Source organism: Archocentrus centrarchus, chromosome 20, assembly GCF_007364275.1.
Source record: "Archocentrus centrarchus isolate MPI-CPG fArcCen1 chromosome 20, fArcCen1, whole genome shotgun sequence".
NCBI classification, from domain to species: domain Eukaryota; kingdom Metazoa; phylum Chordata; class Actinopteri; order Cichliformes; family Cichlidae; genus Archocentrus; species Archocentrus centrarchus.
Genome location: NC_044365.1, coordinates 24,231,401 through 24,245,682, shown reverse-complemented (window position 1 = coordinate 24,245,682; position 14,282 = coordinate 24,231,401). Strand labels below are relative to the sequence as shown.

General features: G+C 43.0%; 1 protein-coding gene across 1 annotated transcript in view; it reads right to left on the bottom strand.

Moving 5' to 3' along the window:
• Window positions 1-965: 965 nt before the first annotated feature.
• The window catches only part of dlgap1b (discs, large (Drosophila) homolog-associated protein 1b), a 103,320-nt gene continuing 90,003 nt past the window's right edge, over window positions 966-14,282 (bottom strand). Inside the window, exons 9-14 of the mRNA XM_030756268.1 lie at window positions 10,580-10,965; window positions 10,411-10,490; window positions 6,341-6,756; window positions 5,134-5,225; window positions 4,298-4,450; window positions 966-3,743 (exon numbers count right to left, since the gene is read on the bottom strand). Of these exons, the coding sequence (XP_030612128.1) occupies window positions 3,528-3,743; window positions 4,298-4,450; window positions 5,134-5,225; window positions 6,341-6,756; window positions 10,411-10,490; window positions 10,580-10,965 (1,343 nt within the window). The 3' untranslated portion in view covers window positions 966-3,527. The remainder of the gene's footprint in view (window positions 3,744-4,297; window positions 4,451-5,133; window positions 5,226-6,340; window positions 6,757-10,410; window positions 10,491-10,579; window positions 10,966-14,282) is intronic.

Here is a 14,282-nt window from a genome sequence, read left to right as displayed (position 1 = left end):
CCTGGATGATGTTCACTTATCAGTGGGCTATACTATGTTAAATGTGAGGTCAGTGGTGGAATGCAAATTAAGTAATACTTAAATATTTATACTTCAACTTTGTTTTTATTTATTTTTTTTTTTAGAGAGAATGTTGTAGTTTCTACTCCAGCTTGATTTTTTTTAATACATGCCACATTATAAATAGTACATGGCATATAGTATGTTAAATTCATCAACTGATGAATCATTAATTAGTTTAATAGCATAATAAAGGTGCAGTAAAGAAATAACTTTGAGGCCAGTGAGTTCTCTATTGACAAAATACATAAGTTAATTTTGCTGATGCATTTTTCTAATTACATAAATGGCAATTACAAAGTAGCCAGTTGAAAAATCTTGCTTCTTTTTGCCTTGTCAGTTGCTGGAGCATTGTGTCCAAATGCCTGCCTTTGCTACTCGTCAACAAAATGTTCAGAATATATTTTGGACCTTTTGTCGGACGGTTCTTGTCAGAGGTGACGGCTCTTGTGGCGGAGGCTGGGTCTAATCTAAATTATGTAATCACTAAGGGTTTAAACAGACCTCCAGGCACACAAGTAAGCAGATGTAGCCCACCATAGTAGACCATATAATGGGTAGATTGACCCAAGGCAGGACATATACAGAGACACCCCTCCACAACCCTTCACCCCAACTCTGGCCACTGAGGCCAGCATGCCTCGCCTCAGCACGACTGATGTGTGAATGACAAATCACCAGAAGCTGCACGTACAGAAACGTCAAGGGTAGGCCGAGGCCAAAAGTGCTGTCTAATTATGGGGATCCGCCCCTGCGGATGGGAAATGCCCTAAAAACAAACCACGCTGGCCTTGTAATCGGTCTAATTATATTCTAATTGAGAACACATGTGACAGGAAAGAAATGAACACAACAAAATTATGGCAATGAGATTTTTTTTTTTTTTAATGCTGATAAGAGCTCATACACGTGCCATAACATCAAGAGTGTAATAACATTAATTACAAAATGTATATCTGCTTAATATGTTTTGTTTTTAGTTTACATTTACATAGGGAAACATTCATGTATGTACAAATGTTTATTTGAAGGTTTTTCTCTTAATATAACTACATCACAAGTTTCAGATTTGCCAGGACTGCCGGAGTGAGTTTAGCAATTAAGCACAATCCAACATTCTGGTTTCTAACTCCCTGCTATACCAGGAGTGTTATATTGATATGTTAATATAATAAACATAAATAAAGAATTATTTATTTGACAGACAATTTGATTTAAAAACAAGTTCCAAAGAAAAAAAAAGTACAGAAATGAGCTTTGTCTATATTAAATGGCATGAAGGTTGAACTATAGTTATAAGCACCCTCTCTAAAATTTTTATTGACCAACTAAAGGAGATACAAATCATACTGTATGGTTACGTCATCTCTCGAGTTGCTTCACACATCTTTCAATAAAAAGTTCAGGTAGTAATTCAACATTGTGGGACAAATAACAGGAATATACTGTATTTCCTATAGTTATCCAATGGCACACAACTTTGTCAGATCAATACAGAAAATTGGACTATACATCAAAGTTCTGCTAGTCCGTTAAAAATGATAGGACCGTAGACCGGCTCAGGATTGTCTCCACATTCAAGCAGCTGACAGAAATACCTTGTTTCACTGCAGTAAGCCAGGCTGAGATGTTCAGTAGAAACATAACTGAGAAGATGGTATGGACACTGGTTGCTTTATTAAGATCATGGCCTATCCTGCTGGCAGGGATTATATACAGTAAGAGACAACACTATGGGTCATATACAGTCACATGAAGTTAGTAACACTCTCTCTCTCTGAACCTTACACACACGCACACACACACACACACACACGCACGTGCGCATACACGCTCCACACACGTCTTCCCCTGAGACTGCAGTTGTGCTCAACTATCGCATTAGAAATTAAGGCGGATCACTGAAACAGAAAAGATAAAAAGGTGTCTGTCATGCTGGAGAACATAAATAAAACACAAACACAGTATAAGGGCCTTGTTTTCAGTGCATAATAATAATAATCACAATGTCAATAAACAGTCATTGTTCTCCTACTCAATAAATTAAGCACTAATACAAAATATTAGAAACTGGATTTTTCTTTATGACCTTCAAATAATTGCTTCATTTGGAGGCAGAGAGAGTGCACACACAGTGAGGAGAAATAGTCCCTTCTCAGTCCCGTAGTCTCAATACTGTCCATAAACTTTTCTTGTCTAAAAATGACATAATAAAATATTGTACAACTACCAGTTTTGTACCAAATATGAGTCCTTTAGCTTAGTCTGTTACACTGAAGAGCTTAAACACGGCGTGAGTAAGGAATAAATCTGTTAAAAAAGACAAAAATATCAGTTACCTTGTGTAAGCATGCACTTCATGTCATTATATGTCCTTTATACAAACTTGTTCTGCTCAGTCTCAACTCAAACAAGATGGGTGATTTGTTTTACAGTCTGCTGATGCTGCTACTTTAATCTCCAATTACAGCTAGGACTCTTTAGACCTAGAAAAATAGGAAGCACTTTTGAAACAAACATCTTCACCAAAACACGCACGCACTCATTCTGTCACGCGTACGCACATGTTGTGGCATTTTTGGAACCTTTCAGGGTCCTGCACTCTTTGCAGAGACCAAAAATCTACTCCTGGCTGAGGAGCCACTGTGCCACACCTGGAGGAGCAAAATCGAACCTCTTGACCTTGACCTACGGGGTCGGCCTCATGCAACTGGAAGGACCCATTTTCAGACAAAGTGAACTGTGTCACCAGCTGCCTCTATAAAAGCTTCATCAGAGCTTTTTACCATTATGTTGTAATATATGACCTCATTAGACAAAACAAACTTTTGTGGCTATAATACTCTTAGAGTCAGATATTGATTTTGTTTTTTTAAAACTAGATTTTGAAAATATAAAAATAATAAATATCAAGAATGATTCTGGTCTGGTCTCTTCAGGTGATTTGATATATTTTACCTGAGCAGCTCAGATTAAATACATCGCTTACAACTACTTTTGTGTTTGCATGTACATACATATATGGGCCCACACACATACATGTTCCTTTCCCATGTTATTGCATCCTCAGCTCGTGAAACATATTCATGTGAAGCAACACTGCTGTGCTACACCAGGCTTAACTTTGTAATTATCAGGTCACTTAAAAAGTGGGGATTAGTAAGATAATTCTTTGGGAATAAGGGGCAGGTGGAGGTACGTGGAATAGAGGGAGTGCTACATCAAAGCTGGGAGAAGGAAATGAAGGGAAGAAGAGACGGATCGATAAATAAATAAATAAATAAATACTGTAAATGTACATTTCTTCTTCAACCAGCTTCCATAGCGACTGACTTCACAGTGATCTGGGAAGTCTGCAAAAAAGGTGATTATGTTACAGTATGTTAGCACCCTTGCCTTACCATTCAGTGCTATTGTGTTTGAGGGACAGTGTATTAGACTTGTGTGGTTATATGAGTTTGTGTGTCTCATAGTCTGGTCTGAGCCTCAGGAATATAGATCTCGATACTGTCTGCGCTCTCAGTAGCAGAGCTCTGCCGAACTGACGCGGCACGTTTGGCAGCTAGCAGACGTTTGCGAGCCTCCAGACGCTGGCGCTCAGAGCTCTCCAGCGAGCGGTCCCTAGCCAGGGGAGGGTGGCCCTTCTGGGGCTTCTTTGGCACAGGAGGGGGCATCCTTCTCTCCTGGACAGGAATGACAAATAGTCTTAAAGACAGACCAATGAGTCCTAATGGCAAGCTGCAGGTAAACACACGGACGAGCAAGATGTCTGCAGCCGGTTTGCATAAGGGTTAGCAAGAGCGGTGTGGCTGTTGTCGGCATAAGCATGCAATTTTTAATGAGGTTATGGTTCACAGTGGCAGCCATTTGTGTGGGGTAAGAGAGCACGATGGTGGCCATTGCGTGAGGTAAAAGACCATTGGAGATGGACAGGCCCCAACGGTGCATGGCAGGTAGAGTAGCTTCTCAAAAGCAGCTCACTGTCAACAAGACAGAACAAAACACACAAATACAAGTGATGGCGTCAGGCAGGCGACATGACAGTAAGCAACACACATCAGCATGCTACAACAAAGCTTAACTGTAAATCATTAGGACTTACAATCCAAAATATACAGTAATGACTGAAGATAACATGCAGGTTAGTGAAGCATTCCAAAACAATACTGACATTAGGTCATTTTAAATATTTAAAATGGAGTTCAGTGAAGCTCATATTTGCCATGTGTGTCAGCACCTGAATTTCTGGAGGAGTCAGAGGTTTCCAGTTGTTGGCTTTGAGTTGATGGAGTTCATCAAACTTCAGGCTGATGTTCTCAATGGAGAGCTGGAGCATGTCCCAGAAACCAGCCAAGTCCTGAGAGACGGGCCGCGGGTGTGCGTTTGGGTTCTGATACACAAACATTACACACATGTACACATGAAGACACATTTTTTGGAAAGATGCTGTTGCCTTATGATATATATATATATATATATAAAGGGAGTTACACAAATCACAAAATTGGCTTTTAATTGCTTAACTGAACATATTTTTTTTTAGAACTGCAATTAAACAGATTTTCTATAAATCAGGTGACACAGTTGCATCATATTGTGATAAGGGGGAGTACTGGAGTTGTGTCCAGAATCTGCCTCTTACTTCTCATCATTTGTTCTGAATCATACACCCATTGTGATTAAAAAAAACAAACTGTTTTTATTGATTTTTTTCCAGGACAAAAATAATTTTTTTTAGTTCATTAAATCTTCATATTTTTGAATAGCTGGTCTTTTTGTTAAATAATTTATAAATAATGCATCAAAGGATATGATATTTTTAACAAAAGGCACAAACAAACAAACATCTCTGAGCTTTAATGCAGAGATGTATATCCTGGGATCAGCATTCAGATATCCATGTAGTCAGTTGCTTGCCTTTCATATTCAAGTGACTGCAAAGATGTGATGTCTATAGTAGATGCATAGTAAATGAGTAGTGGCCTGGCCTGTCAGAGTGATTTGTGCAGGATGATGTCAGTGTGGGGGAGGGGTGGGGGTGGGGGGGCGTGCAGAGGATGAGGTGACACATACCAGATTCTCCTCACACAGCTCCCGGAACTGCTGGAACTTCTGGGACATCAGCAGCTGGGCACTCCCCACTGCACTGCGGATCTTACCCAGGACTGCAGAAAGACACAGATGCACATGCATGCGCGTGCATGCACACACACACACACACACACACACACACACACACACACACACACACACACACACAATGCAATTACTCACAGGATTGCATACTGCAGGCATGTTGCACCACTAACAGAGGCGCTGCATTAGTAATGCAACAAAAAAGGATGTGCTAGAAGCGTGCTTTACACATGCCTTTCAGCATACAAAACAACTGGGAATATGGGACAATTACAGAAATGCACACATTTCTTTCCAAAAATACAAATTAATTAGAAGACTATACAGCATAATATAAATTTCACTGATCAGTGCTATGGACTGATATATACCTACGGAAAGCAACTGCTAGTGCATGCATTACTCTACATTAAGCTGGTGAGGGTGAGTAATGAATCTGTGCTGCAGACAAAGACTTCAACCCCTTCAGGATATGTGCCTGTGTGTGTGTGTGTGTGTGTGTGTGTGTGTGTGTGTGTGTGTGTGTGTGTGTGTGTGTGTGTGTGTGTGTGTGTGTGTGTGCGTGCACTGTAGTGTGGGATCAGGGAAAATATGACCTTGAGACAGCCTCCCTGTTATCCATGTTCTGTGAGAAAATCTCTTGCCTGGAACCAAAACACTAGCTCCATAAGCAATGGCATTTTCAGTAAAACATGAAATCTGCTGTACAGGTATGAATACAGTGCGTACTGTCTGAGCTTTGTTTACTCAGTCTGGTATGACTATGTGAGCATATGTGTGTAAAACATATTTAGATGCAAGTGTATAGGCAAGCACTACTCCGTGTTTTACATCAAGATGAAATAGCTGCCTTAAAGGAGCACACAGCCAGCCCTGTGTGAGAGATCGTTATACAGTGTGTCCAGAGGACACAAGTGTGGCTGAGCCCAGCAGTAGCCTATTGATAAGTATGCACGGTATGTCTGTGGAGGCCAGAGGGCCTGAGACAGGAACAAGCAGCTATTGTGGTCCAATACCATGAATACCAGCACCCTCCGAATCAAAAGAGGAGAGGAGGAAAGAATGAAAAATAGACCTAATATCACTGTACAACAAACTTTGTAGAATTTATATCATGACATTGAAACATTATATATCAACTCACTCTCCTCAGGCAGCTCATTCTCCACCTCATCCTGTTCCATCTGTTTACACCAGCCCTCCATACGATCTGTCTCAGCCTGCAGCAACTTGAGGAACCAGCGGCCGTCGCGGGGGCACACAGATCGCCCAATGGCTTCCAGAGCCTCACCCTCTGGCTCAGGGACACTATCCATCCAGGGGTCTGGAGGAGGCAGGATGGATGGGTCAAAGCCCACCTCCCCGTAGTCATCTCCAGCACAAGCGTGGTAGTGGTTCCCAGAGCCCTGGATGCTGACAGTAGAAGTGGCAGCATCGCGGGAGTGCTGGCGCGGCATGGTGGCACAGTGACGCGGCGGCAGCTCCGGAACGTCCAAAGGGTCGTCGAGGTCAGCCTGCACAGCTGTGGTTACACTGTTGGAGCGGGTCATCCTGCGGTGACTAGGAGAAGATGCAAAAATAAGCGTAGGTGGGACACACGAAAATATTATTGATTGTTCACTTGTTAAACATTTGATTAGTTTATTTTTATAGCTGTCTTTTTAGCAGCAATTATCATCACAGTGATCTCAGTGATGAATAACTTTTGTATTGTGGAACACCTTTTGTGTGGTGTGCGTGTATGTTTTGTCACCTGGCTCATTCAATAGCAACAGTGTGTACAGCCCTCTGTCACACCACAAACCCTGCTGTGGGCCTGGTGCACATATACAAATAGCGGTAGCACAAAAACACACATACACACACAGTCACACCTGGAACCCTTCTCTACAGCTGGGTGTGCCATGTCGTATTTGACTCAGAGGCTTTGTGCCGCTGTCAGGTACCCTTTGCCAAGTCTCTCCACACTATGTGCAGCAGCAGAAACATGCGCGCGCGCACACACACACACACACACACACACACACAGAGTTGGCGATGTACTGTAGAGCAGCTCACCACCCCAGAGATGAATGGGATGTTAGAGGGATGCGGGTGTAGGGAGGGTAGGGGAGGGGAAAGGGGGACTGGCAAGCTAACTGCACAGTGATTGGACAAGCCATCAGTCTAATAATTGATTATAGCTCAAGACTTAAAGGACATAATTTAATAAAATGTACAAAAATTTAGCAGGGTGCTGCTCATTGAGCCATTTTAAAAATAAATGATACACTTTGATGAAAAGGCATAAAGGCCCACATGGACATGCACTCTAAGGATACAAGCAAATAACAGGGTATTAGTGCCCATTTGAGCGCAATATAAATGCTCCAATTCAAAAATGCATTATCCTACTGTGAGACATATATGGGACTGCAATTCTCCTGTCAATAGACACCCCACCAGGACTGAATTCCTAGCCTGTTCTACTCTAAACCAAACCTGCCTACAGTCCTCTCACACATGAAACCTCAACTTGACCTGCCTGCAGCACGAGACACACAAATGATCACCTCTCGCTCAGCCCATCTCCGGACACACACTCCTCCTGAGCACTACCCATTCATCTTTACTTCCCCTTTTCTCATTCATCTCCCTTCTTCTGTGAACACAAAAAAAGAAAGCAAGAAGGGAGTGGTGTCGGGAAGATCAAACAGAGTGTGTATGTGCTTTATGTGTACATGCCAGCAGCCTTGTGTGTGTGAGTATGCGAGGAGCAGTTAAAGAGTAACTCCTCTGAGCAGGTGTTCAGATCTAATGACCACAGCCTGCTTTCTATCAGGCTGCTAACAACTTCCTGCAGGGGCAGAAACAGGCAAGGCCTAACACTGCCCAGACAGTCAGACGGTTAGATCAACAGACAAGATGCAGAAGAACAAAAAGAATTGGGGTGTTTAAAAGAGAAAAGTTAACGTGAGAGAGAAAAAAGGAAACTATAAAACTTGAATAAGGTATGCGAGAGCTAGTAAAAATGACAGAAAATCTATCCTCTTCCTACATTCATGTAATGGAAAGTTATAAATCACCACAGAGGCGGAGTCTTGCATTCCATATGCTGCTGCTTTCAGGACAACTTTTTACCAGGGGGTTGTAGGTGTTCTTAATTTTCCCATCATCTGCAGAGAACTTGACTTAAACAAAAAAACAACCACACTTGCTAACATTAACTGATAACTTACTGCCCCCCCCCCCCCCCCCAAAAAGGTCACTTCTAGCTCCAAAATAAACAACACGGTGACAGCTAAAATGTTAACTTTGAGCCTTCAAAATGCAGAGTCCAGAAACCAATGGATGACGTCACTGTGGTTAAATCCATCCTTTACATAAAGTCTATATTTACAGCCCGCACCTCGCTAAATGCACCGTCAAAGCCTCTGATGACAAAGGCAGGAAGCGGCTGAAAACATACTGCGGTGAAAGTGTGAGAGAAAAGATCTTTTAGCCAAAACATGAGGACCACTCGTCTAAACAACTTCATATTAGACACTGGACTTCTGGAACCTCAAGTTCAGAGAGAAACACCCACCGAGCGTGAAGTACATCAGATGAATGTTTGTTGAAGAAAGCAAGGAGCATCCAAACGCACACAAATACAGTCAGAGAGCACTTTATAATATATTTGCTGCAGTCACTAAAAGGACCATGAGAAGAGTTCATTTCTCCACTTAATGCAACATCATCTGGTGATGAGTAGTGATGGGGAAAAATCAGGGCTGGCTCTAGTCTTCGCAGTGAGATTAGGAATGAATCTGTATAGTATCCAACATCCCTAAATTTAACTTGTAGGACCCTAAATTCCAACCTGAATTAAGTAATTCATCCTGTTCAGTTTGCATTTAAGTGTATTCTTTGCATGTCCCTGCATGTTTAAATACTTCATACACAAATATTTAAAAAAAAAAAAAGGTAAAAGAGGGGAGGAAGACAAGCATGTTATTTGTTCTTTCCATCACTTTTCCATCTCTTTCCACTCACTCTCAGGTAATCCTAGTTCAAACAACAAGGAGAGGTTATGACCTATGACTGCTGAATATAAACACACAGGCACTCACACCCACACACAAACAGACGCACTGGAGCAAGGCTGAAAGAGTTTGGCACTCTCACTGTCTGGGAATCTAATGTAGGGGGCAGCGTGCCCAGACCTCCCAGGTGTGCACTCACACACACCCACACCACTGCAGATGAATGCCAACACTTAAACCATCATGCATGTACCAACAAAAATACATGCCAACCAACACCAAACATTAACCAGAAAAATGCATTAGCTGCAGTCCAGCATAGCATCCAATCCAAACCTAGGCAGACTACAGGGCATCTGGATGAGTTAATATTTGGCTTGGTGAATCAAGGAACTCAAGGCTTGGTTGATCAGCTGAGACCTCCGCCTTTCAGAAATCCCCTCACATTCCAAAGTTGTTTTTTTTTTTTCTTTTTCGAGTGCTGGACATGGCCCTCTCTGTGACCTTTGATAAAAGCTTATGTCTCTCTGAATTTCAGACACATCTCCTGAATTAGATGCAAAACCAGAACTGTGACTAAACTGGCTAGCTTCCCTAACTAAACAGAAGGTCACTGTGTTAAAAAAAAAAAAAAAAGGTGGGGGTGGGGGGGAGCAGACAAATAAGCTACAAATGGCTGAGTGTCCCACCTGCCTCTAAAGGAGTGCGGTGCAACCTGAGCTAATGAAACACCGAGCACACGAGGCTTCTTCTCCTCAAACTGGGAACATGCTACAGAATGAAAGGCTAGCTGACAGCACAGCAGTCTCTCAGACCTAAACAAACCCATTAAAACTCCCTCCTCTCCTCTCTCTCCCTCCCTCCCACACATACACAAACACGCAGCCTCAAACAGCCTGAATCACAATGACTGGAGCAACAGATGGCTGTCAACTCACCCCCTCAGCCTTCCAATCTCCCTATACCACATCCTCTGGCCCAGCTGTCACTTGGGGCCCTTAGTTGAGGGGGCTCTGACGCCAGCCACCCCTCAACTGTGGACAGCTGCTATGGGGAAGCTGGTTCGAGGGGTGGGGTGGGAGTGTAATGCACATTATCAACCTATCCCCATTTCAAAAAGTCCTCTTCTTGATATCCCTTTTTCATCTCTCCCCTTAGACTTATCTAGTTTCACTTTAATAATGTCTACTCCCTTTTTGTTTCTACTCACCATCGCTCGTCCTCCACCTGAATTCCTATCGACTGAAATTTCGACTGCTCCTCTGTTGGCCCTCCTTCTTCTGGGTCCACCTAAGAGAACAGGAAGGAATTCTCAGACTGCCTGCATGCCAGAAAATTTGGCCTAAAACTTTAATTGAAACCCGAGCTCGTTTACAAACCTGGATCCCTATGGAGAGGCACTTGCGGAGAGCTTCTCTCTGCGCCTTGGTGTCAGCGGACACGTGCGCAACGGCAGAGGTGGTGGCAGTGGCAGTGATGGTGATGGTGCTGTTGGTGACGTGCTGGCTCGCAGGGCCATGCACCTGAGCGTTAGCTGCCTCTATGGCCGCCGTCAGGGCCTTCATGCTGTCGATGCTCTCTGTAGAGTTGGACAGGCCCGGCTGGGAACTGATGCCTGTTCGCATGCCGGAGCCCCCATCCATGTACGCATCCTGGGCGGACTCGGTGCTGCTTTGGGCTGTGATGGATATAAAGGGTTTGGATGGGGTAGTTCGTGGTGGTACTGGGGGAGGTGTCTTTTTGTAGGTGGTGATGCATGACGACACTGCAAAGAGGACACAAAAAAAGATGTCAGAATTATCTTGGAGCTTGAGGCCTAAAATTGTGCAGCCAGTGTTACAACCTAGATGTGCGGGATTTGAGAGGTGTGGATATTTGAGAAGCAGGGTCCAATTAAATGTACTCTTCTTCATACATACTATTTACATGCAAGATCCAGCGCTACTGTTTTCTATAAACTAAAAAGACTTTTTCTTAAAGTTATGGACGTACAGTAATAATTTAATGGCCATTTAAAGAAGTAAATGTAAAGTAGATAGAGGACATAGAAAATATTGTTTTACATATATGTATTAAATTATATTTATATAAATACTGATTTAGTGTGGCAAAAAGATAGCAGCTCACCCAGAGGTCTTAGACTTCTGTGTTAGAGTCAAAATGGGCAGTAGATTAGGGCCAACTTTGACAAATCAGAGCTGCATCTAGTAATAGGATTAGTATGTCAGCTACTTGACCCACTGATCTAGATGGTTAAGCTCTATACGCAATGACTGTACACATCCAGAGCAATTTGATAGCGCCAAATATAGCCCTCCCTGCTTATGTGCCTTGTTGTTGTTGTTTGCACTGTAGCACAGACGGTAAATGACACTGATGAAGGCAAGAGCATAACACACCCTAAAGGCTTTGTCTTAAATGTAAGCAAGTATGTATGAAAAAAAAAATCATCATTGCTTTTCCCAGTAATAGTTTCCGTCTTGCTGTCAACACTCTCACCCTCTCATGTTACAGCTACAGGTTCTGTGCAGACAATGGAGACACACACACACACACACACACACACACACACACACACACACACACACACACACACACACACACAGACACACACACACACACACACAGAGTCAGAAGCCTTAGAAACATGCCAAAAGACAAAAAGCATAGCCCGTGTGCAGAAAGATAAAAAACAGCCACCTCCTAACTACATTATGACTTGGAATCGTCTTCCTGGCCTGGCACTATCATCAAAACTAGGTCGCCCTTTCTGTGTTCTGTGGCAAAACTAGGACGGCCGGTTTCCTGGATCTCTTTTTAATCCCTACAAAAGACAAACATCCTACCATGGTGAGATCGGGACTCTGTGTGCGGCAGACAACTGTTGCCAACCACACCCAGCACACGCAGCGCTGTCTATAACTATTAGAGAGAGTTCTTGTTTGCTTTGTGTCTTGCTGTCTCACTGACAGCTACATAGAGGCCTTAACACTACTGGAGGTGAGCGCTGGGGCTGACTTCATCCTTTTGGTTTGTCAGAGTCATTCGCCTCTACCCGCCCTCCTCCTCCTCCTCCTAGTGAAGATTTTAGTCTTTTGACAAGTTGGAAAGCATTCAGATAAGATGAGTGCTGCGCTGAGCTGAGTTGAGATCACAGCTTGTGAGCGTCTTTGATGATGGCATAACAAACCACAAAAAAGGGAAAAATGATGACTTGCCGTACTTCCTTCTGAAGCTAAATGTCATGTGTAATTCTTTAGAGAGATACTGTATGTATAGGAATTACTGCCAAAGTCATCTCAGGCAAGCTCATCTGAGCATGCCATGATATGCACTACTGTCTCGCTCTCACAGATTTCTGGGGAAAATGATCGACATCCAGAAAGGTCACAGAGTACAAACCCATAAGAACAAAAAAAAAAAAAAAAAAAAAAAAAAAAAAATGTGCATCAAACACACACACATGCATGCACACAGAGAGAGAGGGTGAGGTCCTGCCTCTATCGACCATGGAGGTTCAAGGGATAGCATGCATCCCATTTCAGTTTCTATTCCCTGAAGTCATCTAAAAGCCTCGTGTGTGTGTATGTGTGTGTGTGCACATGTTGGATGACTGCATATGCGCGTGAACTTCTCTCAGGCCTACAGAAGGGTTAAAAAGGGTTTTCATCCACTCAAAGAAAAAAAGAAAGACTGCGTGAAACTGGAGACGACGTGTTGTGTCCCACCCTAGCTGTCACTGTGAGAGCCAGCCACACTGGAGAATGACAGGGGTTTCAAATGGCAAGACAGGTTAGGTAAACACTCAGGAGTCCAAACATGCCCACGCACACATGTGTGCGCACACAGGCCTGCAGAGGCACACAAATAACATTGACAGAACTCTGCTTAACATTTCAGCCTCTCCACATCAAGGCAGACCGCACACTTCCTGCCAATGATATGCTCTTTATCCATCAGGAACTGTTGTCAGCAGCGTACCAGCCTGTACCAGTGGCTCGTATGCAAGTGTGTGAAAGGATGTGAAATCAAACATTTTAACAAAATGAATTATTTTAGTTGTATGTAGAAAGAACTTTAAATTCTAATGAAATTAATCAAGTGAATCCTTGTACTTTAAAGAAAAGCTTGTTGAAAACATCTAACCAAAAACAACTGTCCTGATTAGACTAAGACCAAGTTTCCAGTTTCTACAAAACTGATAAGAAAATAGCTTGATCCCCTTACAGCCATGAAAGCATTAGACAGCTATACTGCCCTGGACCTCCCACACTCGCAGGCATTCAAGGACAGAGTGAAACAGGAATGTGATGCAGGACTCCGTCAAACCCTTAGGAGGGAATGTGAAAACCTCTCTTTACTAACCACAGATAAACACTGACGAGCACACAGAGGTTTGTCTGTCACTTTATAAGTCAGGTCAGTGCAGCCTTGATCACAGACTAAGAAAGTTCATATTCTCTTGTGTGCAAAAAGGAGGAGTAGCTTCCTCGCTCAATGGAAATAGGGATGTGGAATTTTATCTCTCGTCCCACAGAGAGGTAGGTGCAGCCTGCTGCAAGCATTGTCATCCCGAAGAGGAGAGGAGTTTGTGAATGACAAAACTCTAGTGGCTCTCTGCCAAATCCCCTTTTGACAAATGCTTCAAAAGTCCCATGCCGACAAGCTGGTGTGAATAGCAGTTCTTCTTGGCAGGGCACTCTTCCCACCCGTGGGCTTGATAATATCAAAGAAAGCCCTCTTCCCTCCAATGAGACAAAGCAAGTCTCCATTCATTTCTCCAGCCTTAGGAACAAAAACAGACTTGCTAGCCACCTCTTTTGTGTTTTTTTTAAAACTGCATCCCATTTGTGTGCCTGCATAGGTGTATGCTGTTTCCTTTATTTAATCACCGTGTTCATGTTACTAGACAGATTGAAGGCAGGCAGCTGCCTTAAAATCTCCAATCTGTATATTTGTGGGATAGGCCACTTCAAAGAGCAGACAGTTTGGTTTAAGAGGCTAGCTAACAGGAATGGGCTCCCCCGTGCGGGGGCCAAGGGCAAATCCACCACCATGCAAAGAAATACAAAGACCGGGACA